Source organism: Manacus candei, unplaced genomic scaffold, assembly GCF_025592945.1.
Source record: "Manacus candei isolate 608988 ecotype Guabito, Panama unplaced genomic scaffold, ASM2559294v1 h1tg000061l, whole genome shotgun sequence".
Lineage (NCBI taxonomy): Eukaryota > Metazoa > Chordata > Aves > Passeriformes > Pipridae > Manacus > Manacus candei.
The window spans coordinates 6,920,547-6,944,601 of record NW_026138109.1 but is presented as its reverse complement, the minus strand read 5'-3'; the positions used below and the strand labels follow the sequence as shown (position 1 = coordinate 6,944,601).

Genomic DNA, 24,055 nt, shown 5'->3' with positions numbered 1-24,055 from the left:
TGCAATGCAGCCCGGAGCTGGTGCAGTTGCTGGCATGGGCATGCTCACCCCACACGGCCTCCACCTCTCCCAGAGTCCGTTATGGGATTTTGATGGGAGAGCTGGGACAAAGGAAAACATCAGTTTATTACCACAGGGATAAGAGGAGGTGGGATAACTCATGGGCGTGTTTTTGTGGGGTTGCAGAGATATGAAAGGACAGCAGCAGGCAGTCGTTTGTTACTGTGGGTTTCAGAGATGTGCCAGGACACGGGCAAGGATCGGTTTGTTACTGTAGGGTTGCAATGGGAATTTGTGACCCTGTTCATTCCGGCTAGACTAGAGAGCCTTCTGTTGTTGCAGGGGAAGTAGACCTGTGTGGGACATGCACACACGTGGGGCACGTGGCCATTATCTCTGCACAGGCAGATGCCCAGCGGAGAAGGAAACACTGGGCCTGTCCCAGGGCTCCAGCAGGGCCAGCCCCAATGGCATCACCTGGTGGAACCCCTAACCAGGCTTGGTCTCATGCGCCATGGAAGGGGAAAGTGCCACCATGGGTCTTCATCAGCCGGTCTCCCGTTGCAGACTTTCAACAAGTATTTTTCCTCCTAAAAATTTCCACCATGATAAAATGGCAACTTAAACCCACTTCCAAGGGAAAGCAGGTCCGGTGGTGGACAGGTCCGGCACAAGAGGGACACGAATATGCATCATATGATGTGAGGAGAAACGAGCCTTTTTCTTCAGTTCAGGGACACAAACCCTGCAGCCAAATTTCACCCTGCACGTTACCCATCAAACAAACCACCACAAAAATAAACCCCAAAGAAATGCGCCGCCCAGGGGCAAGGGAAACTGAGTCACAGGCAGGACCTGCCTGCCTCCGCTCCTCCGGGATGCTGGGTGGGGGCAGGCACGGTTGGTGAATGAGGGAGGTGCTGCCCCCCGAGAGCGTCGAGGAGGGCTGTGCACCCTCGGGGGGAAGAGGGGGTTCCTGAACCTCGCGGGGACCCCCAAGCTCCGCAGAGCACCGCACATCAGCGCGCCGCAGTGGGATCCCCATCCCGGCGCCCCGGCCGGAGCGGGACGGGGAGCCCCGCGGGGGACCACGCACCCCGGGAGGCGGCGGGCGGCGGGCTCAGAGCCCTCCCGGTCCCGGGGGGCGGCTCACAGGCAGGAAGCGTCCCGGGGCGGTGGCGGCAGATTGGCAGAGCCCTGCTCCAATGGAGCGGCGGCGGCGGCCCCGCCGGCTTCGCACCGCCTGCGCTACCGGCCGCAGCCAGCCCGGTGCGGGCGCCCCGCTCCCGGCCCCGCTCCCGCTCCGTCTAGCGCCATGGACACATAGCCGCGGCGCCACGCAGGAAGGTAGGAGACAGTGCCCCCCGTCCCCACCCCGGGAGGGGAATGGGTCGCCGCCGCCCCGACGCCGCGGTGAGGGGCGCGCGGCTGCGGGCAGGCGGCTCCCCGGGGCCGTTCTGCTGCCCGGGCGGAGAAAGTTGGGGAGGGAGGGGAGTGTGTGGAATGTGCCTGTCTGTCTGTGTCCGTGTCCCCTCAGAAAGTCGCTGGCAGGGATTTGCCCTCCCGCTCCCTCCCGTCTACCTATGGGTACCCGGTGCTGCTCCCCCTTCTCCGCCTTCCGCGCCTCCGCCTTGCCCGGAGATGCTCGGGGAGCAGACGGCGTTCCCGGGGTGGGGTCTTTGAGCTCCTTCCCCAACCTCCACAGACACCCCCCCCCCCTTCGCAATTTAGACAACCCCGCTGACTCTAAAGGGAGTTTTCTGGAGAAAGGCTGGAATGCCAGGCAAAGCGCCCCCCTGGCAGGGCCCCCTCTTCTCCTGGGGGGTCCAAGTAGGGAAAAGCTGCTCCCAATTAGGAGAGGCGCTGAGAGAGGCGCTTTCCCATGCGCGGGCGCTGGCAGGGCTCTCTGCCTTCCTTGTCCCTCCTTGCCCCAGGATGCTGTCTCAATCCCAACTTCTCTGTCCTCTGCCAGCCTCCACGAGTGTCCAGCCCTGAGCTGTGCCCACTGCCCCCCTCACAGGCTGGCTGTGTCACCTGCCAGGTCCTGTCCAAGCTCTGCCTCTGGGCTGGTGAAGGATGTCAAAGGGGTCAGAGGGGCTGTCCTCGGCTCAGACGTCGCTGCCAGCAAACCGAGACCCCACTGGGACAGGGCCTCTGGGTGCCTTGTGCCTGGTCCCCGTGGATGGGGAGAAACCCAGAGCTACAGCAACTCGTAGATGTGTTGCTGTGCCCAAAATGGCGTTGGACTGACTGGCATTGGTGGCACAGCCAGAGCTGGGATGTCCAGGGCTGGCTGAGCGCCTTGGGTGCCAGGAGGTGACCACTCCACGTCTGGCTGTCTCGTTTCCTGGAGGAGGTGGGGTGTTTGCACTCTCCCTGTTTATAGGAGGGCAGGTCACAGCAAGGTTACACGTGGAGCTACATGGAGCACACAGCATCCCAGCCTGGCACAGGGCAGGGGAGTTTCAGAGGGAGCTATGAGCTGGTGGAGGTCCTCCTGTGGCAGGGACAAGGATGAGACATGGCTACAATGTTCCCTCAGCACCCATGCACTATCTACTCCACCAACCTTGCTCTGTTCTGGGGAAGTGAAAAGGACAATATGTCCTCTCCAGAGAGCTGTGAACTGAACTTGGCAGCCGAAGTGAGACTGGGGGGGAGGAGGCAGGGTCTAACACTGGGTGTCACCAGCAGTGGGTGAACAGGGAATGTGAGTTTAAGTAGAGCGATAGGGAGGGCTCCCTGGAGGGTGCAGTTAAAGGCAGAGGCTGCCTGCGGGAACGTGGGAGAAAAGCAGCTCTGATTTTGCCCTTCCTACTCCAGGAAGAGGAACTTCTCAGGGAGGGGAAAACTTGACTTGATTATATCTAATAAGCCACTTTTTCCCTGTCCCAGCGGTGGGGGGAGGAGGATGCTTGGCCAAGTGCAGGCCCTGTTTGTGAACGATGAATGAATGACTCACGGCACAACAAGTCTCCCCGCCGTTTTCATGTGGCAGCAGCAGCAGTTCCCCTTTGCAGCTGCTGGGTTCATCATGCAGAAGCTGTCATGCTGGATGGGCACCCAGGCAGCCCACATCCTACACATGGAGCTATCCTGCTCTTCTCACATGCCTCACCTGGTCTATCCTGAGTTGGGAAACCCCCGCAGAGGGTGACAATGCATGGCATCCTCACCTGCCATGAACTAGCTGAGCACTCAGTTCAAACCCTCTCTTTCTACTCTGCTCTTATTCAAGGGCAACTCCAGACTCTTCCTGCTCACACAGGCCTCAACCTCCCTCTGGTTTCCTGCCGAATGCGTTCCTGGAGAGCTTATTCCCCTGTGGGTTTGTGCCAACATTGTGCTTTTAGTTCAAGACCTCTTCTCCCTCTCCAGTGTTTACCCTGCTGTATTTATAGCTTCCTTGTTAGGTTAAACAAGCCAAAGGATTCTTGCCTCCTCTTCTCCCGCGGGTTTGGCTCTGGAGGAAAACCCCTCATGAGATGCTGCCCGCAGGAGGGGGCACGTGCTGGCTTGTGTTTCTGCTCTTCTCCCTTTGGAAATTTTCAGCGTCTCTCACAGCCTTTTTTCCCCTCTTCTTGTTCAGGCATGGGAAAGGGTGGCTCTGCTCCTGCCCAAAATATTGCCAAGGACAGAGCTTGGGTGGCATGGGAGCTCTTCCCTATGGGCAATACACTGGGGCTTCACCAGCCTTTGAAATGCTGATACAATGCCAGCATCAGGAGTTAGCCCTGGGATGTCTGAGGTGACTTGCTGGAATGTTTAGAGAGTTTTGGTTTTTTCTAAGTGTTCCTGTGGTTACAACAGCATCACATGTATGAAAATCACCAAATCTCTCTGGCTGGGTGTGTCATGACCTTATGACCCGAGTTCCTACCAGCAAAAATCTCTGTGCACCTCCTGGTGATGGTTTTCTCCTACCATCCGGGCTGTGAAGGTGGGGAAGGGCACAGATGCATTGTAGTTGAGTCTTCCCCCACAGCCAGACTCCCATGGACCATTTCCATGGAAAAATGGAAAATTCCTCTGAAGATTAGAAGCAGGTTTGCAGTGTCAGGGATCAGCGTGTTAATGGGAATTATCTCTCAAGCCTGGCTGCTTCCCAGGTCTCTGAGTCACCTTGGCATGGGAGCAGAATGAGGTGAACTTTGGACTCTTTCGAAAGGTCACAGCACCTGAAGCCCCTGGAGCATCTGCTAAGCTTTCCAGTACAGGTGGGCAGCTGGGCTGAAAGATGCAATTCTTCCTTCTCTCCAGTGCTACAAGTCTGGGACATGGAAAAAGCCCCTGACAAATATCTCCTCCTCTGGTGTTTTGGGGTGTTTGAGGTGGGAGAGATCCATGGGAAGAGGAATAAGAAGTCTGTCCAGACCTGATTTGCCTCCATCCTACCAGGACTGTGTGCGCACTGTGGTCACACTGGTCACATCTGATCAGAGAGCTTGGACTCACTCCAGTGGGGATTGATCTTTTCTGAAAAAGCTTACGAGGAATTTTGGAAGTGTCTAGCCAGGGGACAGTGACATCCACCAGTACCCTGCTTGTACATGTTTCCTAAAGGTGCTTTTGGAGAGGACAAACAGGCTGGAGGGACCTCAGGAGACCTGACATTGTCACACTGGCTTGTGCAGGTGACGATGGCCTGCATGCAGGTGAGACTGCATCGACCAGGAGAGGGGAGGATGCTGAAAGCATTTTGGAAATTAGCTGCTTGGCTCTGGTCCCTCCCACTCAATATGGAGACGGCTGAAATAGAAGCTGCCTAATGAAAACTGTTTCAAACCCGCAGAGATTGCCATATAGGGAGAGGTGGAGACGTTTAGGGCTCCTTCATCTAATGAAATCCTGATGGTGGAAAGAAGGTCATTTGGGCACCTTCTTGTTTACTGTATCTCCTAAAGAGAAATCAAGCAGTGCCAAATGTTGTTGAGAAGCCAGTGCTGAAGATGCACCAAGGGAAGAAGGGATGGGAGAAGCTTCTAGCTTTGGGAGACCGTCATCTCTGCAGCAGCTTGGGGAGAGTCTTCTGACCCACTGATTTTGGTGGGTGTTGTGCTCAGCTGTGGTTAAGTCTCATCCCACCTTGGGGAGCCTCAGACAGGGCTCGAGGCAGCTTCCTGTCATCCTGCTGGTGGCCTAAGGGGGGTGGATGTCCCCACAGAAGAGCACGTGGGAGGCAGTGGGGCTGGCACAGCATCCCTGGAGCACGTCCCCCTAGTCTAGCGTGTCTATACCCGTCCAGCTGTTTCCTTTGCCTTCCTGTGCTTTCACCATCCCCTTCCTTTGGGACAGAAAGCTTTCATCTTGGCCAGACCGATAGTCAGAGCTGGAGCCAGGACCTCACAAGCCCCTCTTTGATGAAAGTCGACACAGGCATCAGTGCCTTTTGAATTCAATAACATCGTGAAAGGCACAGTTCAGCCCTTGCCTTCCTGCAGAAGTAGATAGGGAAAACCAGACGGTGTTGTCATGCCAGGTCTCCATCGTGGTCCGGCCCGGTGCCGTGCCGGTGTTGCGACAGAGCTCCAGCAGCTGTGCTGAACAGCCCTGCAAAGGTCTCCAGGGATGGCCAGGCTGCAGTGGCCCAGCTTGGTTTTGCGAAAGCCGCTGTCACGCAGGGTGCCCAGGCCAGCTGGCATCTCCCCAGATTTCCTTGCAGGGACAGGGCCAGCCCCCAGCTGCTGGGGAGATCTGCAGGAGTCTTTGCTTTCCATGAGTTTTGCCTGAGGCCTCAAGGCTCAGGAGGAGCTGGTGGACCCGACCAGCTATTGCTCCATCCTCGTCTTGCAAGGGCCAACACGCAACCCCGGCGGGTTCTTCAGAGCCTTGGCTGCTTTTGATTTTTTTAGCTCCTGCAAGGCTCCTGGGGGCTGTTTTGTAGCTCCCTCGAGGCTGCTCCACCCCATCCTGGCTTAGAGTTTTGTAGCTTCGTGGCTGGAGCATGGTTGTGCCAGGGGAAGCATGCCTTTTCCCTGGCCTCCGTGGTCCTGTGCCTGGCTCCACGTTCCTTCTCCAGCTGCGACTGTGCCTGAGGCCCTGGCACCCCAGCATCCAAAAAAACAGCTGAGTGCCTCCAGTTCCCTCGCTACTGTGTTCCCTCTCCTTGCAGCACTAGGGCAGGGGCTGCACACAGCGAGAAGGATGAGGGCCCTTGGATGGATGAAAAACTTGAGATAGGCATGGTCTGTGGGGAAGGTCATCTTGGTTTTCACCCCTGGGGCACAGCTGGAGGAATTAGTTGGGGCTGGGGCGGAGTGTCCTGCTGCATCCCCAGGCAATGTCCCCATGAGACATATTCCCAAAAGGGTGAGGGTGCGTAATGGTGAGCAGGTCCAGCCGTGCGTGGAGAATTTTCTTCCTCCAGTGCCTGGAAAGGTCCATGAGAGCTTTTTTTCACTTATTTTCTCCATCTACCAAGAGCAGAGGCATCCTGAAGTAGCATTTAACCCTCCTGGGGTATGCAGGGGACCTCACAGTGCTGCTGACAACGTGGCCGCTGCATCTCCATCAGCAGTGGCATTTCAGGGACAGCAGCAAACGCCTCCCCACCATCCCTCACCACAACCAGAGGAGGGTGGAGCAGAGCCAGAGGCAGCATTTGCGGCCAGCTCTATGACTTTCCAATTACCAGCTCGCCTTGCCACCGCGTGAGAGGTTCCTGCACCTAATTTTTGGTGAAACGATCCATTTTTCTCAGTAATTTAATAGCGTGGGCAGGCTGCTTGCTGACGGGGAGCCAGCAGCCAGCACCGAGGAGCCTGTGTGCCGGGCTGCCGGCCGTAACCACCTTCCCTGGGCAACGCAGGAATGCTGACCTAATAGAACAGACATTTAAAGAGGAGTTTTGGAGAGCAGCTCAGCTCAGATTCGGCTCACGCACATGGCTTCTGATTGTATCAGGGTCTTTCCATGCTCCCGCAGGTCCTGGGGACTGGCATGGGCGGAGGGGATATCCCTGATGGGAGCCGGACACCAGGGCATGAGCCATCCCAGCCGTCAATAGGCACAGCAGTTGCCTTATTTTCCGGGAAAAAAAGTTGCTTCAGGGAGTCCAAGTTGTGAGCTGAGGCTGGGTTCAGTGCCCGGCTGTGGCTCTCCCAGGCTGGAAAAGCCGTGGTGTTTCACTCTTGACATTTTCCAAACGAGATGTTTTGATTTATTCTTTTTTTTTTTTAATTTATTTTATTCCCCACCCCAAGGTAATGTTTGGAAGACAAATTTAGCTCGATTTAACTCAAACCAGTTTAAAAAAGTAAAACCACTGAAAACTAAACAAGGCCTATCATTTAGAACAAAATGTTTTGGTTTTCATTTTCCTTTTGGCATGAAAAACACAAACGTTTTTTTTTTCCATTTTCCTCTTGACCTACAAACAATTTTGCTGTGTTTTTTTTTTCTCCTCCTGGTTCATTCCCAAGACCACATTGTGCACTGAGGCCAGGGGACAGGCAAGCCCTGGTGCTGTTCCCAGTGGGACGGGGGTCCCAGGATAGGTGCTTCCCCATGGAGACCAGAGGAATCTTGCAAAGGCAAGCAGAAGCCGTTCTCCTCATTGCCAGCACTGACTCAGCTGGGAGCTCCCTGTGGAAAAGAGAGGCCTCTGGGTGTGGGTCTGTTCTGGCTCTCCTAGGGGGATGTGAACCCCTGGGCAGGGCAGAGCTGTGCTGCAAGTGCTGTGCTCTGCTGTTGGGCATCCCCACTGGGAAGGGCGAGCTCTGGCACTGCCTTCTCTCCTTGTTTATTCAGGTTTAAAATTAATCTGACCTTCCCCCGCTCAGACTTGTGCAAACATGGCACATCCCTGAGTGGGGAGCTCCCACCAGCCTGATGGGAACCTTGTCTGTCCATAACTTGTGGCATCACTGTCCCCTCTGGGTGAGGTCCCCACCAGGATCTGGGTGCGGGAGGTGCTGGGGAATGGTGGGGTGCCCACTGTCAGTCGGTGTGTCAGCTTCCTCCTGGCAAAGGCACCTCTGGCCATAAGTCAGCACACGGTTAATCCTCCGGTATAAGCTGCCAGAAGACTGTGTGCCCGGATCTGGCGTCTCTGGGCTGGGCAAGGGGTGGCTGCAATGCTTCCATCCGGGGTAGGAGCCAGTGTACCAGAGCCAGCGATTGTTCCCCCAGCCTTGATCCCCTCCATCGCCTGCCGACCCACCCTCAACTGCCATACCTGCATCCTTCATCCTTTGCCAAATCCCAGCTCTCCTCTTTGCCCCAGCCTCACCGGGCTGTCAGCCGAGCAGGGAACAGGGAAGGGATGATGGGAAGCAGCACTGGGGCTAGACCCGGTGCAGAAGCAAGCATCCGACTCATCCACCACCTGATTTTATTTTATTCCCCTCTCAGTGCCTCGCTGCATACCACAGCCGTGCTTTTTATAGCCCCCAGCTGCAGCCTCGGCGTGCTCCCAGCCAGCTCCCCGCCGAAGCCCTGCTCGCTCTGTGCCAGCAGCCCCGGCCGAGGGGGGATGGACAACATTCCCGGGGTCCCCGTGGCGGTTCAGCGAGAGGAGAGCACGGGCTGCGGAGGAAGGCAGATAATTAAACCCTAACCCGGAGCCACACTCCCGTGCCGGCGGAGGCGTTTAAAGAGCCGCATTAGTCACCCCGTCGTAGCCGGCGCGTGCCGCGTGCCAGCTCGAAGGCGAGCGCTGGTGGCCGGTCCGTCACCGTCCCCTCCGGTGCTGCCCAGGGCTCTTTCCAGCCAGCCCAAGCCACCAGCTCCTTCCATGAGTCAGTCTGCTGTGACATGGGGAATGCCAGCAGAGGGGGTACCCCTTCCACCCCCAGTCTCCCCCCAGCCTTTTGGCGGGTTTACAGGGGCTAAAGTGAGATTAAAGGTTCCTGCCCGCTCCCCGGGAGCACTTTCATGAGCACCTGGGGCTTGCTGCTGCGTTTCCGCATCCCGCAGCCATTTCCACGGCTGGGATGTTGCTATGGGATTTGGCGCGAGGAGGAGGAGATGAGATAGGGGGTTCTGTTGCAGTCTGCGTGCCTGGAGCAGCCCCTTCCATTAGGACGTGGGGTTTACAGAGCGGGGACGGCCGGCCAGCAGGCATGGAGTGATGAGCATCCTCGCTTGGAAGCAGCGGGGGGGCCCGGCGTCTCACTCCCCGGGCTTTCTCCAGACGTGATTTCACCACTGCGGGGAGGGAGCACGGCCAAGGGACAGGCCCTGCTCGCCCCGACGGCACCCGGTTCTCCTGCCGGGGCGTTAGTCATTTGGACCGTGGCTGGGGGTGGGATGTGGCTGTGGTCCCCGTGAGACAAGGGTCGGGGGATTGGAGAGCCTGCACTTTTGGAATGCTGTCAGGGGAAAGGGGGAGGGATGGGGGCAGGGATTGATGAGGGGGATTTCTGGGCTCCCAGCCCACTGTCCCCTCCTTGCTGAGCTGGGGAGGGGGACAGAAGGCAGTGGTGAAGCCAGATGTGCAGTGGGCATCTGCAACCAAGCAGGTGGGCCAGGGTGGGGCCATCTTTGCCGGGCTGATGCCTGTGGCTGTTTTCCACCCTCCTGGTTTGACTTTTCACAGCTGGACATGGCAGCATGGAGGCAGAGGCAATGCTGTGGAGAGGCACCATCCTGCTTCAAGGATGGATTTGGGGAGATGTCCCAAGAAGAGGGCTTCTGCAGAGGTTTTTGGGTCCCTAGAGATGGGGGGAGCCCCATGGAATCCTGCCATGTCCCCTTATTCAGTGGGGAAACAGAGGTGTTAGGTGCCCAGGGCTAATTTTGAGCCTTAACCAAAACACCATCCAGCTTGTCCTACTTCCATCAGAGGTGCAGGGAGAGGCCAAACAGTGGAATACTGGTGGCGCTGCCATGTGGCTGCTGCCAAGCAGGACTTGGCAGCCTTGGCTCCATGCAGGCAGGGCAGTGAATAGGGGAATGCAGGGAGCTGTTGAGGAAGGGATGTGCAGGGGTGGGTTTTACAAAACTGTAGCTGTAATTTTGACCCACTGTGGGTAGCTGTAGAGGGGTGGCCTCCCAAATCTGCTCCCTCCTGAAGATGATGAGTTTCACTCCTGAGGACTGGGGTCCAGCTGACAGCAGCTCAGTCCTTGGACGAGCTAAGGTGGCTGAGAGGCTGCGGGAAGGGGGAGCTGCTCCTGCTGCCGGCCAGGTGCCGAGCATGACGGGAGAGGGGAAAGCCTCGGAGACTCGTTCCGAAACAAGGCTGCCCTTTTATTCTACTTTACGACTGCATTTTAATATCCACAAACATCCCTCCCTCCCAGGGCTGCTGCCAGCAGAGCCTGCATTGCCTGTGCTTGGCCTGCCGAGAAACCCTGGCCAAACCCTGGGCCCCAGCTCAGGGGAGAGGATTATTTTTCCCCCCTCGTTTTTTTGTAAGATATGTTTTCTATAGCTCTAATTGGACGGGCTTGAGCCCCAGCCAAGGCAAACACACCTGGGGGAGCCTCACTTTACAGACCCCATCTGCTGTGTCGGGGGCTCTGCTCCCTGCACAGCCGCTGCCTGGCCCCTTTATAGGGGAGGGGGCTGCTGGGGGTCGGGGGGGGTAGGACCACTCCCACGCCAAACCACTGAGCAACCTCCGTGGAGGAGGAGAGCCCAGCGAGGCGGCGCAGGGAGATGGTGCAGAGGCATTGGAGGCACCCAGCAGAGCCCCATCCCACAGCAAGATTCCAGCCCGGCGTGGAGCTGAGGTATCTCCCCCCTGCCAGTGCTGCTGTGGTGGCACAGGGCTCTGTGCCCACCGGGGTGTGATGCTGTGGGTGGGAGATGCAGCGGGTACCAGCAATGTTTTGCCTTCCTGGGGTGACCGCACGTATATCAAGGGGTTGCAGTCCCCCAAATGTGCATGTGCCTGTGGAGGGAGGATGTGGGGGCTCCTCAGCATGTCGGGGTGTGTTTTGGGCTGCAGGACCACCTACCCAGTGAAACCCATCCAGGGACTGTTTGGGAAAGCAAGCAAGGGACATCAGCATGCCAGGCCACTACAATGGCTTGCACTGACAGCCAAATCCATGCTGGACTGAGCTTTGGGTGCTTCTTCCTGCAACTGCTGACTTTTTTTGTGGGTCTACTCAGCTGGGCTCTTCTCCTTGAAGTTGTTTCAGGGTCTACCTCCAGTGCTCTCCTTACCAGTCTGCTGTGCAGTGCTGGCACCCCCGTGCCAGGGTCTCATGGGTTTCATACCACATCAGTGCTTAGCCAGAGCCAAGAGAGCTCTTGGGGGTCTCTGCTTGACCACGTTGGGGTCCCACCTCTTCTGGCACTGGGGTGCCTGCCCTGACAGTGTGATGTGGGCCAGGGAGGATCAGCATCCTTGGGTGGCACCCAGCACGTGGCTCATCCTGGGGTACATTTTATCCCCCCTTCCATGTGCCATCTCCTAGGGATGTGCAAGGCACAGTGCTGTCCCCCACTCCATCCTCAGGGATGTATTTAGCACATCATCCCCTCCTTCTCCGCCTGGCCATGCAGTGAGCCGGCAGCACTGAGCAGGCATCACCACTGCAAGCTACCCTTCTGGTGCTCAAGGTGCCACTGACTGCTCCAAGGAGGAACTCTGGCACTCTCTTCGCCCTCGTCCCTCTGGCTGGTGCTATGGAGATGCTGCCTGCCTAGGGAAATGCTATGGGGTTTTGAGTGCATTGCCATCCCGGTGCACCCAAGCACTTTGCATCAGCATCGCTGACTTGGAGCAATAAGAACTGAAGTGGCAGCTTAAAATCCAAAAGGTAGGAACCAGCCTCACCAGGACCTGCTGTTTCCCTTCAGGCAATGGGCTGGGCTGGGGGGGTTGTACAGGCTGGGATATGCTTCTTTCCCCCTCTGGCAAGTGTGCCAGGCCAGAGGATTTCTCTGTGCATGGCTGGGCTTTGGGGCATAACCGGAGCTGGGGCTGTGCAGAGGGCAACTCGAGCATTTCGTGAAGGATTTTGGAGCTATCTTGGCCTCCAGTCAAAGCAGGCTGCAACGGGAACATTTCGAAATTCTTTTGGATGAGGAAAATTCCACGGGCAGCCCCCCTCCAGAGAAAGTTTGGGATGGCTGAAATGTTTGGAGTGAGAGGCTGCTTGCTTTTGTTTACTCTGAACTATAACATTGGAAGGGGGGGAATCCAAAGGAGAAAAAAAGACAATAGGATCGTGTAAACAGAGCTGGCCCTGAGTCGGGCCGAGGCGGCTCTCCAGCACTGGGGAAGAAGATGTGTCAGCACACTCACTGGATTGCCCTGCTTTCCCCCACTCGAATACGATCACACTTAATCTTTCAGGAGAACTTGGCTGGGGTTTTTTCCCCTAGCAGAAAACGAGCTGGACAGTGTTTTTCCAACCTTCTCAACTCAGGCAGGGCTCAGCCCCATCCCCTGGCTCTGTGCTGCAGCCCCCAGCTTTTTCCCACTTTTTACTGCTTTTCCACCTCTCCTTTTGGCTTGGGGGCTGCCATCTGATTAACTTGCAAGAGGTTTGGGGCATGGGTGCTTCCTCAGTGGGGTGCTTCCCCAGCATCTGTCCCTGCCATGTGCCTCTCCTGAGCTGCCTCTGCTCAAACTTGGTGATCTGAGGTGTCTTTTACAACCTTAATTATTCAGTGATTCTATCAAAGCAGGTAGGGTTGACTCCAAGGTTGGAGAAGACAGACCATGGCTGTCCCACTAGGTGCCAGAAACTGGCACCGGCATCCCCACATCACACACTGTCAGGGGTCTGCAACTTCCATCCCTTCCCCCCACTCATAGTGGTGTACAACAGGTTAACAGGCCACCCTTTGGTGGTGGCTTTATTTGGCTGCCCAGGTGGTCCTTAATGACTCCTGAAATCCATCTCCAGCCCCAAAGGGATTTTGTTTTGCAAAAGGAGTGACAGCAAATTGCTAGCTGGGGGAGCGTTTGTGTAAGGTGAGCTGTTTATTTTGGCCCTGCAGTGTTTTGGCTGACCCGTGCGCCTTCATGCCTCAGGGATGGAGCTGAGCCCGATGGCTTCTGGGCTCTGGCCAGCTTTGGAGCAGGGGGAGGGATGGGGGAGCACCAGGCATGGGGATGCTGTGGGGCCCCTCTCCAGATCAGGGTTCCCAGCTCCAGGCTGCAGTTCATCAGGAGCATCGGAAGAAGCTGGATTTGCCTGGGCGTTCACATGTATGTACAGACATATCTGTCTCCTGCATTTATGCATGTGTATGCTCTTGTATCAGCTCTAGGACCAGCTTATGGAGGAACTTTGTTCTGGGAGATGCAAATGATACTGGGGGGGCAACATGCTGGGTTGCAGGGTGGTACCCGGCTGCTCTGTCCTGCTGGAAGCTGCGAGTTCACTGAATTCGCTGCCAGCCTGGGCCGAGCCCAGGAGCAGAAAAATATCCCAAATCCTAAAATGTTCCTGGGACAGGAAAAGCCTTTCCCACCCTGTTCTAATCACAGGGTGGCCCGGCTCTCTGCTGGCAGGTCCCACCCGTGTCCCAAGATCCGGCACTGTGCCCAGCCCTGTCCTGCAACCATGTGCCAAGGACAGTGGGGATGCAGCACACTCCCCCCCCCAACTTTCATGCCTCCACCCTAAAAATAATCTCCAAGCTGTAAAGAAACTCACCAACACTACAGCTACAGCACTGGTAGGTTTCTTTACAGCTGAGAAATTATTTTTAGGAATTTCTCTGGCACGTGGCTTTGGAGAGGAGAATGGGGGGATGGGGATGGAGAGGGGGGCGCCCCTTCTCTCCCCCCTCGGAATGCAGCGCTGCCAGCTGGCACGGTGTTGGGGCTGCTGGCTGCTAACAGAGCCCTCGCTGTTTTGGCCCTTGCCAATGCCTCCGGTTACAACCGGGAGCCAGAGACTTTTTCCCGCAGGATGGAGCAGAGGAGGGCGGAAATCAGGGCGTTGGGGTGGGAGTTTCCCGGCTGGGGTAGAAGCAGAGCCTGACCTCCACGATGCTGCTGGCATGCTGAGGTGTGTGGTGGCCCCCCGGCCCCAGGAACCGATAGCAGCTGCTGGCTCCACAGAGGAGAGAGGTGACCCTTGGGTTACTGGGGGGTCTGGGCTTGGCTTTGGACACCAGTGGGGCTGTGGTCAACTGGGCATCATCAGAGGGTATTGGAGGGGGTTGGTCTGGATGGAGACTTGCATTGTACCTGGCTGTGGACATAACTGGTTCCATGGGCAGTGCTGGGGTTACCCTTGAGTTTGGGCTGAGCTGGAGTTAACCCCACTCTTGGGTTGCGTTTGGTTTAGCCCCACATTTGAACTGTGTAACCCCATGATTTGGCTATGCTGAGGTTAACCCTGTGTTTGAGCTGAGCTGGGGTTAACCCCACTCCTGAACTCCAGTGAGTTTAACTCCACATTTGGATGGCATAACCCCACATTTCAGCTGTGCTGGGTCTAACCTCACATTTTGGCTGAGCTGGGTTTAACTCCACTCCTGGGCTGTGCTGGGTTTAACCATGTATTTGGACTTCACTGGAATTAATTCCTCTCCTGAGTGTGGCTTAGTGGAATTTAATTTTGCTCCTGGATTGCATGGGGTATAATCTCAATTTTGGACTGCCCTGAGTTAAATCTCACACTGGAACTTTACTGGGTTTAGTCCCACATTCAGCCCCTGTGTACAGGGCTTATTGGACTGCAGTGTCCTCACAAGGAAAGACTCCAACTGGTTTTACTGGCTTAACTGGGGTAATTCCAATGTGCTGGGGTTGCACTGGCTGCAGCTGTGCATGTGTGTGTGCTGACCCAGCCCAGCATGGCATGGTACCCACAGCATGTATGGGGATCCATGCACCCCACCAAAGTGGCACAGAGGAAAACAGCCCTTTTTGAGCTCCCCAGGGCACTGGAGGGGCTGGGGACAGTGCACTGAGTATCACCCAAGGTGGGCAAGGTATTGCCTCAAGTGTGACTGTGCGTGGCCCCAGTGGCCCTAGAGGTGTTGGGGAACACGCTTCCTTCCCTCCCAGCACCCTGCTGGGCTTTCTCCATGCAGCCAGTGGCTGGGAGGGTGCCAGTGGTTGTTGCAGGGGGTTGTTGCTCCTCACACCCCAAAGGTGCATGTTCCTGCAATGATGATGAAAATCACCAAGGATGCAGGGGCGGAGTGCTTGCAGGTCTCTGGGTGGATCAGTGGGCACAGGGAGGTACTCGGACCATGCCATGGGTCCTCACAGTGGGACATGGTGCTTCTGCAGGGCTTCCAAGAGGAGAGGGATTAGTGGGGCACTGCTCCCAGCCCCACAGGAAAACTAGGAGAGGGGAATTCCTGCTGCTTTGAAATGTCGCCTGTAGGATGGCATTCCAACATAGGACATGTTTACTACAGCAGGCACTGGCAGAAAAGAGGGTTTGGAGTGCAGGGCTGGGGAAGCACCCCCAGCTCAGGATCAGGAGTAGAGAGTGATGCCATCTCTGGGGCATTAGAGCCAGCTTTGGGTCTTTGCCCATTGCAGAGTGGCTTTTTGCAGGTGGGTGACTCTGTCAGGGCCTGGCACACGCCAGGCAGAGCTGCCAAGTGCTCTTGGGTCATTTGCTGCCAAGTGCTCTTGGTCTCTGTTACAGCAATGCTGCCTCTGACCACCCTGAGGAGAGGTTAGGAGGCATCTCAGCTTTCTGTACTCAGTGGGGAGCATCTCACATGTCCCCATTGCCATCTGCGGCCCTGAGGCACAGTGTCATCTGTTTCTGTCCCCATTCCCACCATCCCGGCTCTGTGTGCGGCCCATTCTCTTTGAAGAGTGACTTCAAATGAAGCAAAACAAAAAACCCTAAAAAAACAAAACCCACTGTCTTTTAAAGCACTGAGCGCAATGGAAAGTTGGCTTCCCCCAGGAATCTGTGCTGGGCTTTGCCAGGCCACGGCAGGGCACAGCACAGAGCAGCTGTGCTGAGGGGACTGCCCCACCCCACATGGACATCAGTGCTGGTGCACGTAGCTGTGATTTTGGGGGAAGTTTTGGCTCACAGCATTTAATTTTGGATGCAGGAAGGGGCCTATGGCAGGATTTCTCCCCGCTACTCCCCAGAAATTTTGGATGAGCTCAAATGGTGCCCAGTGGAAGAGCAGGGTTGGTGCAGGGTGGAGCATGGCACCTTGTGTGTCTGGCTTAGATTCATGGGTACCACAGGCAGCCTGGCCACCCTGGCCATGCCAGTGACAAGAGCATTCCATGCTAATGGAGCAGGGTCTGGCACCACTGCCCTTCCTGCCAGGACCAAACCACTCCCCCAGGCTGAGCTGGGTCCCTCTGCCCTGGCCATGGCACTGGGAAATCACACAGCCCTGGGCAGGCGGCAGACGTCTCTTCGGCCAGGATTAGCATGCAGGCAGGAAGAAAAGCTCTGATTGTTCCCTCCGTCCCGGCTTGGCTCCAGGACCACTGCACTGGGACTCTGAGTCCCCAGAATGTGTCACCACTGGTTCAAGCATGAAGGGATGTTTTCTCTGCCTGTGTGCCCATTTGTGGGGGTGCAGAGCCACCAAGGAAGGTGGCCTGGCCATGCACACCCATGTGTTCATCTGCACGCTTGTTTTTCCCTTGGCCAGGGTGTTCGGTGGCAGAAAATACAGGAATCCTTCCTGGGCGGGCTGTCTTGCAGCACCAGGCCCCCTGCAATGCCACTGCAGCCAGGGATGAGGGCTCCAGGTCTTCCCTGGCTCTCTGGCTCCTTCTACTTTTTTTGTGGCCTTTGGGCAGGGGAGGAAGGGCTTGCCCTGCTTCTTCTCTCTGCAGTGGTGCTCAGTTGGAGATAGGTTTTTGGCAATGCTCGTGGAGGTCATTTACTAAGACAATGTGTGACTGGAGGGGCTTGGAGCTGTCCTCCCCCACACTGTGCTGGGAGGGGTGCCCCTGTGAGGCAAGGCATGGGGTGGTGGGGTGAGGATAGGGACTGCTTGGCGGAGGCCCTGGGACAAAGAGTGTTGAAGGGTGGAGGATGCAGAGTGGGCCTCAGGATGAGTGGTGTTAGAGTTAGGGTTAGGATTAGAGTTAGATCATTGAGTTTAGGGTCTAGGTTAGTGGTCCCTAACTAGACTTAACCACTGGGGTCATTATGGGGATGTGTTGGAATGCAGCTGGGGGCAAGGTCTGCAGGGATGTCCTTTGCCACCAGATGAGGCTCTGAGGTACCTCTGGGTCCTCTGGTGTTACCAGCCCCAGACAGGCCAGGCCAAGCAGGGCTTCTTACACTGTTCCCTGGGGACATTAGCAGTGTCTGGCTGCAAATTGTGACATGCCCCCAAGCTCTTCCCTTGTCCATACAGGGAAAGAGGCCTTTCAGTGTTGCAGCTGCAGGGTCATTTTTCCAGACTGGCCTTGAACCAATCAGCGTCCCTAAGACCAGGCAACCTCATGTCAGCAGTGAGCCAGTGCCCAGAGCATGTTCTCCTGCCACAGAGCAACATGGTGAGGGTGAGTGAAGGGTGCAGCAGCTCTGTCTTCACCCTCTGCAGCGTTTGAAAAAACAGGGTGGTTGGGAGAAGAAATTATTTTATTTTAAAACTATTCTTCTCTCTCTATACTAACCCATTCTCCCTTTTCTCTGACATCCTCCTTTTCGCCCCCCCACAGAACCATCTCTTCACTCTGGCCCACGTGGTGTATGGAGTTATTTTTGGTCACTGCTTTTAAGACAAAATACACTCATTTCTGTCTTCTTTTTTTTTCTTTTTTTTTCCATCGCCAAAATATTTTACTTTCAGGCCAAATGTTCCCAGTTACTTACCAGCATAGTTTTGGCAGAGACCTTTTAACTGATGTTTCTTGGGAACATTTCTTCTGGTGGTTTGGTAGGAAAAGCTTATGACAGTCTCATGAAATTATTTACATTTTGGGCTTGTGTTTGAGGCTGCCTGGCATGTTCAGGACAGGGTTGATGTGGGGTGCCACACGCCTTCCCCCCTGCAGCAGACTGCCTTGTAGCTCTCGTTTCCTTCGCCAGGCGGTTTGGTCTGTGGCCACGGGCACCCGACCGCAGGAGGGGAACCAGCAGCTGCTCTGGGGTGCCTTTGCTGGGCTGGAGCATCCATCCCTCCAGTCTCTCAGCTGTTGAACCCTGGGGGACACAGATTTATGCCTGCACTTGGGGCTGACAGGGAGCTCACTGCCTCCTGTGCCTGCTTGCACTTGAGAGCAGAGCCCAACAGTGTGAGTGTAAATAATAGACCTGTCCATTCATGAGGGGTGGGCAGAAGGGTCTTCTAGGGAGAAATGTTCAATTTCTGACTGATACAGACAGTGTGATGGTGCTGATAGGGACAGTGTGATGCTGGCCAGTATGGATGCCCTGGCATAATGCTGGCTGGCACAGACAGGGTGATGTGGCTTGTGTTGGATGGATGGGGTGATGCTGTCTGGGATGGACAGGTGACACTGGCTGAGATGTGCAGTACTATGTAGGCAAGACCAGATGCAGGGTGATGCTGGCTGGGGTGGATGACTTAAAGCAATGCTGGCTGCAGTGGGCAGGGTGATGCTGGTAGGGTAGGACAGGGCAATGCTGACTGTATTGGCCAGGATGATGCTGACTGATATGTGCAGGTTGGGATGCGTATGTTGATATGTGTAGGTTGGGATGGAAAAGGTGATGCTGGTAGGGAGACTCCAATCTGTGGCAGGGGTTGACCCATGAAGAGCTGGGTGCACATCCCTGACTCCACATCCTGCACTTCTCACCCCAGAGCCACTGGTGATCTCTGAGTGTGAGGAAGGGATTTCAGGGCCATTCAGCCACAAATGGCCCAAAGGGGTCATAGATCTACACGGAACGAGCCTCATGGACCAGATCTACATAGATCTACATGGACCAGCCTCAAGTGGGTGCAGGCATGGGCAGTGATGTGGGACTTGGTACAGCCTGAGTTTTCACAGTCCTGCTCTCCATGGCTGTGTGAGCCTGTTTAGATCTAACTGCTGTCTCCTTCCATGTAAATACAGACCAGAATTTCTCTTTGGTCCCTTCCCACTCCAGCTGCACTTTCACGGGTCTCTGGACCACCCTGGGACTGGGAGCCAGCCAAGGCTTCCAACACAGGATTGCAATGGCAAAGAACCCTTAATCCCGCCAAACCACACATCCCCAGCCTTCTGGTCAATGTTTGCCCTTTGCATCCCCCCTCCAGGCACAGGGACTGCCAGCAGCCAGGAACCAGCTGTGACTGTGGCACAGACCCTGCCAGATGTCACAGCTGGTGTCCTGGGATTTGGTCCTTGTGCTATCCCCAGCAGGATGGAATGAGACAAGAAGGAGATGCAGGGTCCATGGTCCTGCAGGAATGCTCTGTGATGTGGACCCTGCCAGCTGTTCTACTGCAGGGGATAACACCCTTTTTCTTTCTGCTCTGCCTCCCCAGATGCGCAGTTCCATCCCAGGCCTGGGCAGGGTGATGGTGTTCCTTGCAGCAGCCCTGGCATCAGCCTCGCTCGCCGTCCCTGGGAGTTGGGGAGAGGAAGGTGAGCCCCCACTAAGCCCCCCACATAGCCCCCCCCCCCATCCCAGGCATGAGGACCCTGAGGGCACCCCTTTCCCCCCAGACAAGAACAGACCTACCAGAACTAGGGCACTCGTGGAACGCAGCCCTGTAGTGATGGGCATCCTCTGGCCAGTGCCCCACTGCATCCGCTTGTTACCCAACCCCAGCTGGGACCAGTCCCTACTAGTCCTCCACTGTGGTACCTGTGTGAAGCAAGACCCCACAGCCAGTACCCACTGCGGGATACAGCCACAACCTGTCCACCTCCACTCCCAGCCCTGGCATGGGGTGTCATGGAGTGCTAACACTCATGTGGGGATATGTGTCCCTCCAGGTGTGCAGTATGGACAGCTGGGCTCAGATGTGACCCTGTCGTGCGCTGGTGCCCCTGCTGGGTAGGTCTTTTCCACGTACACTGGAGGATTTATCCAATGGAATGATTTACAGGGTGGGCCTGAGATGACCTGCCATTCCTGTCCTCTAATGCAGCCTGCCCGGTCTCTCCTCTCCAGCTCACCAGTGCAATGGAGACGGGCAGGTGCTGCGGCACTGCCAGAGGGCTCAGCCATCCAGCAGGGAGCCCTGGTGCTGCCAAGTGCCAGCTTGGCCTCCATGGGAACATACAGCTGCCATGGCGAGGACGGTGGCCTCCTGCATGCCGTTTCCCTGCGTCTGGGGCGTGAGTAGCATGTCTGCTGTCTGGGCTATTGCGTGGGTGTCACCCCACTGGGATGGGTCAGTGATGCCTGCACCCCTGCCAAGGGATTGCCAAAAGGGGTCTTTGGCATCTCTGTGTGCTGGATGTGCTGTGGGATGGGGCGCCCTCACTGACTGTCACTTTCCCCTGGACCTCAGACCTGCCAGGAGTCCCATTTGTGTCCTGCAGAGCATCTGACTACGAGAATTTCTCTTGCTCCTGGACCTCCAGTGTGGAGACCTTCCTCCCCACCAGATACATCACCACATACAGGTGATGTATCCCCACAGGGCGTGGACTGGGGGGGGGTTATGGGGTGAGCTCTGGGTCCCAGCCAAGGTTGAACACCAAATCCAGCTGGCCATCCCACCCACACCCTGGGTTCACCTCCTGCCTCAAGGACCATGCTGCACCCCTGAGCAGGTCATGTTTTGGAGTGAGGGAAGCTCCAAGCATTTAATTGCTACCGGGGGGGACCTCAGCATCACTGCGGGGCTGGCACAGGCAGGCTACTGTGCCACAGCCCTACTGACAGCTCTGCCAGCACCAGAGGGACTATAAAAGAGAAGCAGGTCATCTGCAAGCCGCTGTGCTCTGGCATGCTTTGGAATGAAAGGAGCCCTGACAGCATCGCTGCTTCTAATTATCCCTGTGAGCCAAATTAGTGAGTGGCTTTGAAGTCCAGCAGAGCTCATAAAGTACAGCCCTGCTGAAAGCTGCAAGAGCCAGGGGCTTGGTGTGGAGGGGGCTGCGTGGAGCATAAGGGGCTCTGCAGGGAGGGGGTAGTGAGAAGCAAGGGATTTGGGGGGCTCTAGGGGAAGTGTGAAGCTGCTTTTAGCAGCATCTCTGTATCTTTGCTGCTGTGTGATGAAACTCCAGGCAGGGAAGGGGGTCCTCTGGGGAAGACCCTCTTGGACCCCACAATCTCTTTTCCCTGGGACCCCCACCTCCTGCTGCCAGGCTGCTCACTAACAGAGGTGGATATGGTTTTAGTTCTGTCTCCCTTGCTGTCACATCTGTATAGATGTGGGAGTAAGGGGCTATTCTGCAGTGTGGAGACCCCTGTCTCTCCTCTGGGTCACAATGGGGTTGGCTTCATGCTGCCCCCTCATCCTCATCACCTGCTTTTTCATCTGTCTCCATGGCAGGAAGAAATCGCTGACAGGTGAAGAGAAGCGGAGGTAGGATTGACTCCCACCCTGCTCCTGCTCCCTTGGGACTGGGCCCCATCCCAAAGGCTCTGCTGCAGCCTTCAGCAGAGACCCCAGAGTGAGGGCTGGGGGTCCCCGTTGGGGAGCCATCTACCTAAGGCTGGGGGTTTGGGAGAAGGGCTTGCCCCATGAAGGGACCTTCCCAGGGGGACTGGAGCTGGGATGGGGGTCCCTTCTGTTGTGCTCAGAGGGACATGGTGGACTCTGGAAGGGTGAGTGCAACTGAGCCGGAGGGGCTGCCTCCTCCACTAGAGTCTTGGCGTGGAGGTCTCCCATGGCACCTCCTTGGCAGTGTTGGGAAACTGTGCGTGGTGGGCAGGTAGGACATGTCACCACCCTGCCTCCCCACCTACAGGAACAAGAATGGGCACGTGGGGCTCTGCCTGCAGGATCCATCCCGCCCTGGCATCTGCACCGTCCACAGGTCAGAGTTCTGGAGCTCCTACCGGATGAACATCACTGAGGTGAACCCCCTGGGCTTCACCTACCGCCTCCTTGATGTCACCATGCAGGCCATCAGTGAGTCCCCATCCATCCGTCTGTCTGTCCCAGTGTTCATCCATCCCCCAGGCTGTTACATTTGGGTGACAGAGGGGAACCCAACCTCTCCCTGCATGGTAGTGCAGTGTGACAGGGGCCTTCTGTCCTCTCTCTCACAGTTAAGCCAGATCCTCCAGAGGGCTTGGTGGTGGAGCCCATTCCCCTGGCCCCACGGCGGCTCCACGTGAGCTGGAAGTACCCCTCCTCCTGGCCCAAAGAACCCCACTTCCAGCTAAGGTTTCGGCTCCAGTACCGACCCGTCATCCACCGTTCCTGGTCTGTGGTAAGCGCTGTGCAAGGAAAGGCAAAGGCAGCATGGGAGCAGGGAGTGCATGGGGCTGGAGAGGGCGGTGGAGGATGCCCCTGCCTGCCCCACACCTCCCCTCTGCTGGCACAGGTAGAGACAGTGAACCTGTCAGAGGTTATCACAGATGCCTTCGCCGGGCTGGAACACGTGGTCCAAGTCAGTGCCAAGGATTTCCTGGATGCAGGGAATTGGAGCGAGTGGAGTGCAGAGGCCCGGGCAACACCAGTCAGAGGTGAGAGGGGGACAGGCTGCATCCCCCAGCAGCCCTACCATGTTGCACCATCCCTCCCTGAAGTCGCTCCAGCACCCTGAGCTGCCTCTTTCCAGTCACTTCTCCATGGCACCCATTCCCCCAAATACCAACCAGAGCAAGTCTCAGCTCCTGGGCCACTTAAAGTTGGGAGGCAGAGCTGCAGGAGGCCAAAAATCTCCCAGCCCATAGCAGATGTGCTGCTGTGCATAGCAGATGTACTGCTGCCGTTTGGGGATTGTCCCCTGCAGACTTGGGGCAGAGTGGGGTTCCCAGAGCACCACTAGCACCTTGAGGGCACCCTAGGGCTCGTGGGATCTCTGGGGCGTAAGGGTACCTTCTTTGCTCCTCTCTGTGGGTCCCTGCAGTTCTGTGCATACTTTTGGGTGAACGTTTCTGTCTCCTCTGTCCTTGCAGACCTGGCCACCACAGCGAGTGAAGAAACCACTACAGAGGCCAGACTGGAGAGCCTGGCTGAGGAGCCCTCCCAGGCTCCCAACCCTGAGCCCATCAGTGAGTAGAGATGGGGTGGCAGTCAGGAGTGCCAGGGTGAGCACATGTGTGGCTTAGTGCACTGGGAAGGGTCTCTTGCTCCATGCCCTTGTGTGGCTGGGCTGGTGGGGTGTCCAGGAGCTTGCAATAGGGTCCCCCAGATGCTGGGGACTGTGGCATCCCTTGGCTGTGACAGTCTCTCTGTTCCAGACCGCAGTGACCCCTTGGAGAAGATGGCTGTCCTGGTGTCCCTTGGGATCTTTGCCTTCTTCGTCCTGGCTGCTGTTCTCATCATCACCATCCTCATCTGGTAGGTTGGGTTTTGAGACTGAGGGGTCTGTATGATTGCTGTCCCCATCCCATTCTTGCACCTGAACCCTCAGCATGGAGTGTCCTGTGTCCCCTGAGCCCTACTCTGGGGTCCCTGCCAAGACAGACTTGATGCTCCATAGGGTGGTTTATGCTCCCCTTGCAACCCCCTGTCACATCCAAGCCTATTCCCAGCACACTGTCCAAGCTTATTCCCAGTCCCCAGTGCTGCACAGTCTGCCTGGGGTCTTTCCAATGAGCCAAGATCCATGGGACCTTTCTCTGTATTCCCCAAAGATGCTGCTACTACTAACACCCCACCAAAGGCTCCTGCCTTGCTGGGGGCTCTCATGCTCCAGAGTCAGCGCAGACACCCCTTCATATGTCTTTGCTTCTTAAGAGTTCTACACTGGGCATTGCCCACTCTCCTTGCCATGCTGTCACTCTGCTGTCAGTCCCTGTTCCCAACTCAGTCCTCCTCTATCTCATGACCAGCTTCTGCTGTAGCCCTGGAGATGACCCGACAGAGAGGTTAAGCTGAGCTGGGCACAGCTGGGCACAGCTGGATGGGAACACAGAGCAGGATCACTGGGGTTGTGGGCAATCCCAATGCTCCAGGGAGCTGCTTGGGGTCCTCAGCCATTACTGCTCTTTTCCCCAGGCTCCGGATGAGGAAACATGGCAAGGACAAGACCAAACCCAACTTCTTGGTTGCTGCCACCCACTTGAAGGCACTACCAAGTGAGTCATGGTGCAGGGTGGGTAATGGGGCCAATGAGAGGCAGGGAGTGGGAAGCGGGGAGCAGGTCAGTGCC

At 56.6% G+C, this 24,055-nt stretch overlaps 1 protein-coding gene across 4 annotated transcripts in view; it reads left to right on the top strand.

The window, feature by feature from the left end:
- The first annotated feature begins 1,202 nt into the window (after positions 1-1,202).
- Positions 1,203-24,055, top strand: part of IL11RA (interleukin 11 receptor subunit alpha) — a 29,775-nt gene continuing 6,922 nt past the window's right edge. For 2 of the 4 annotated variants that reach the window (XR_007907290.1, XM_051804625.1), the window contains exons 1-11: positions 19,299-19,414; positions 19,769-19,829; positions 19,947-20,113; positions 20,290-20,404; positions 21,280-21,312; positions 21,698-21,861; positions 22,002-22,165; positions 22,280-22,421; positions 22,857-22,952; positions 23,142-23,241; positions 23,902-23,981. Coding sequence is in view for 3 of the 4 variants with exons in the window: in XM_051804625.1 (XP_051660585.1) it covers positions 19,315-19,414; positions 19,769-19,829; positions 19,947-20,113; positions 20,290-20,404; positions 21,280-21,312; positions 21,698-21,861; positions 22,002-22,165; positions 22,280-22,421; positions 22,857-22,952; positions 23,142-23,241; positions 23,902-23,981 (1,222 nt within the window). In the remaining variant the exon portion in view is untranslated. Of the gene's footprint in view, positions 1,348-19,298; positions 19,415-19,768; positions 19,830-19,946; positions 20,114-20,289; positions 20,405-21,279; positions 21,313-21,697; positions 21,862-22,001; positions 22,166-22,279; positions 22,422-22,856; positions 22,953-23,141; positions 23,242-23,901; positions 23,982-24,055 lie in introns of those variants that run through there. The other 2 variants (XM_051804626.1, XM_051804627.1) reach the window with 2 other exon arrangements.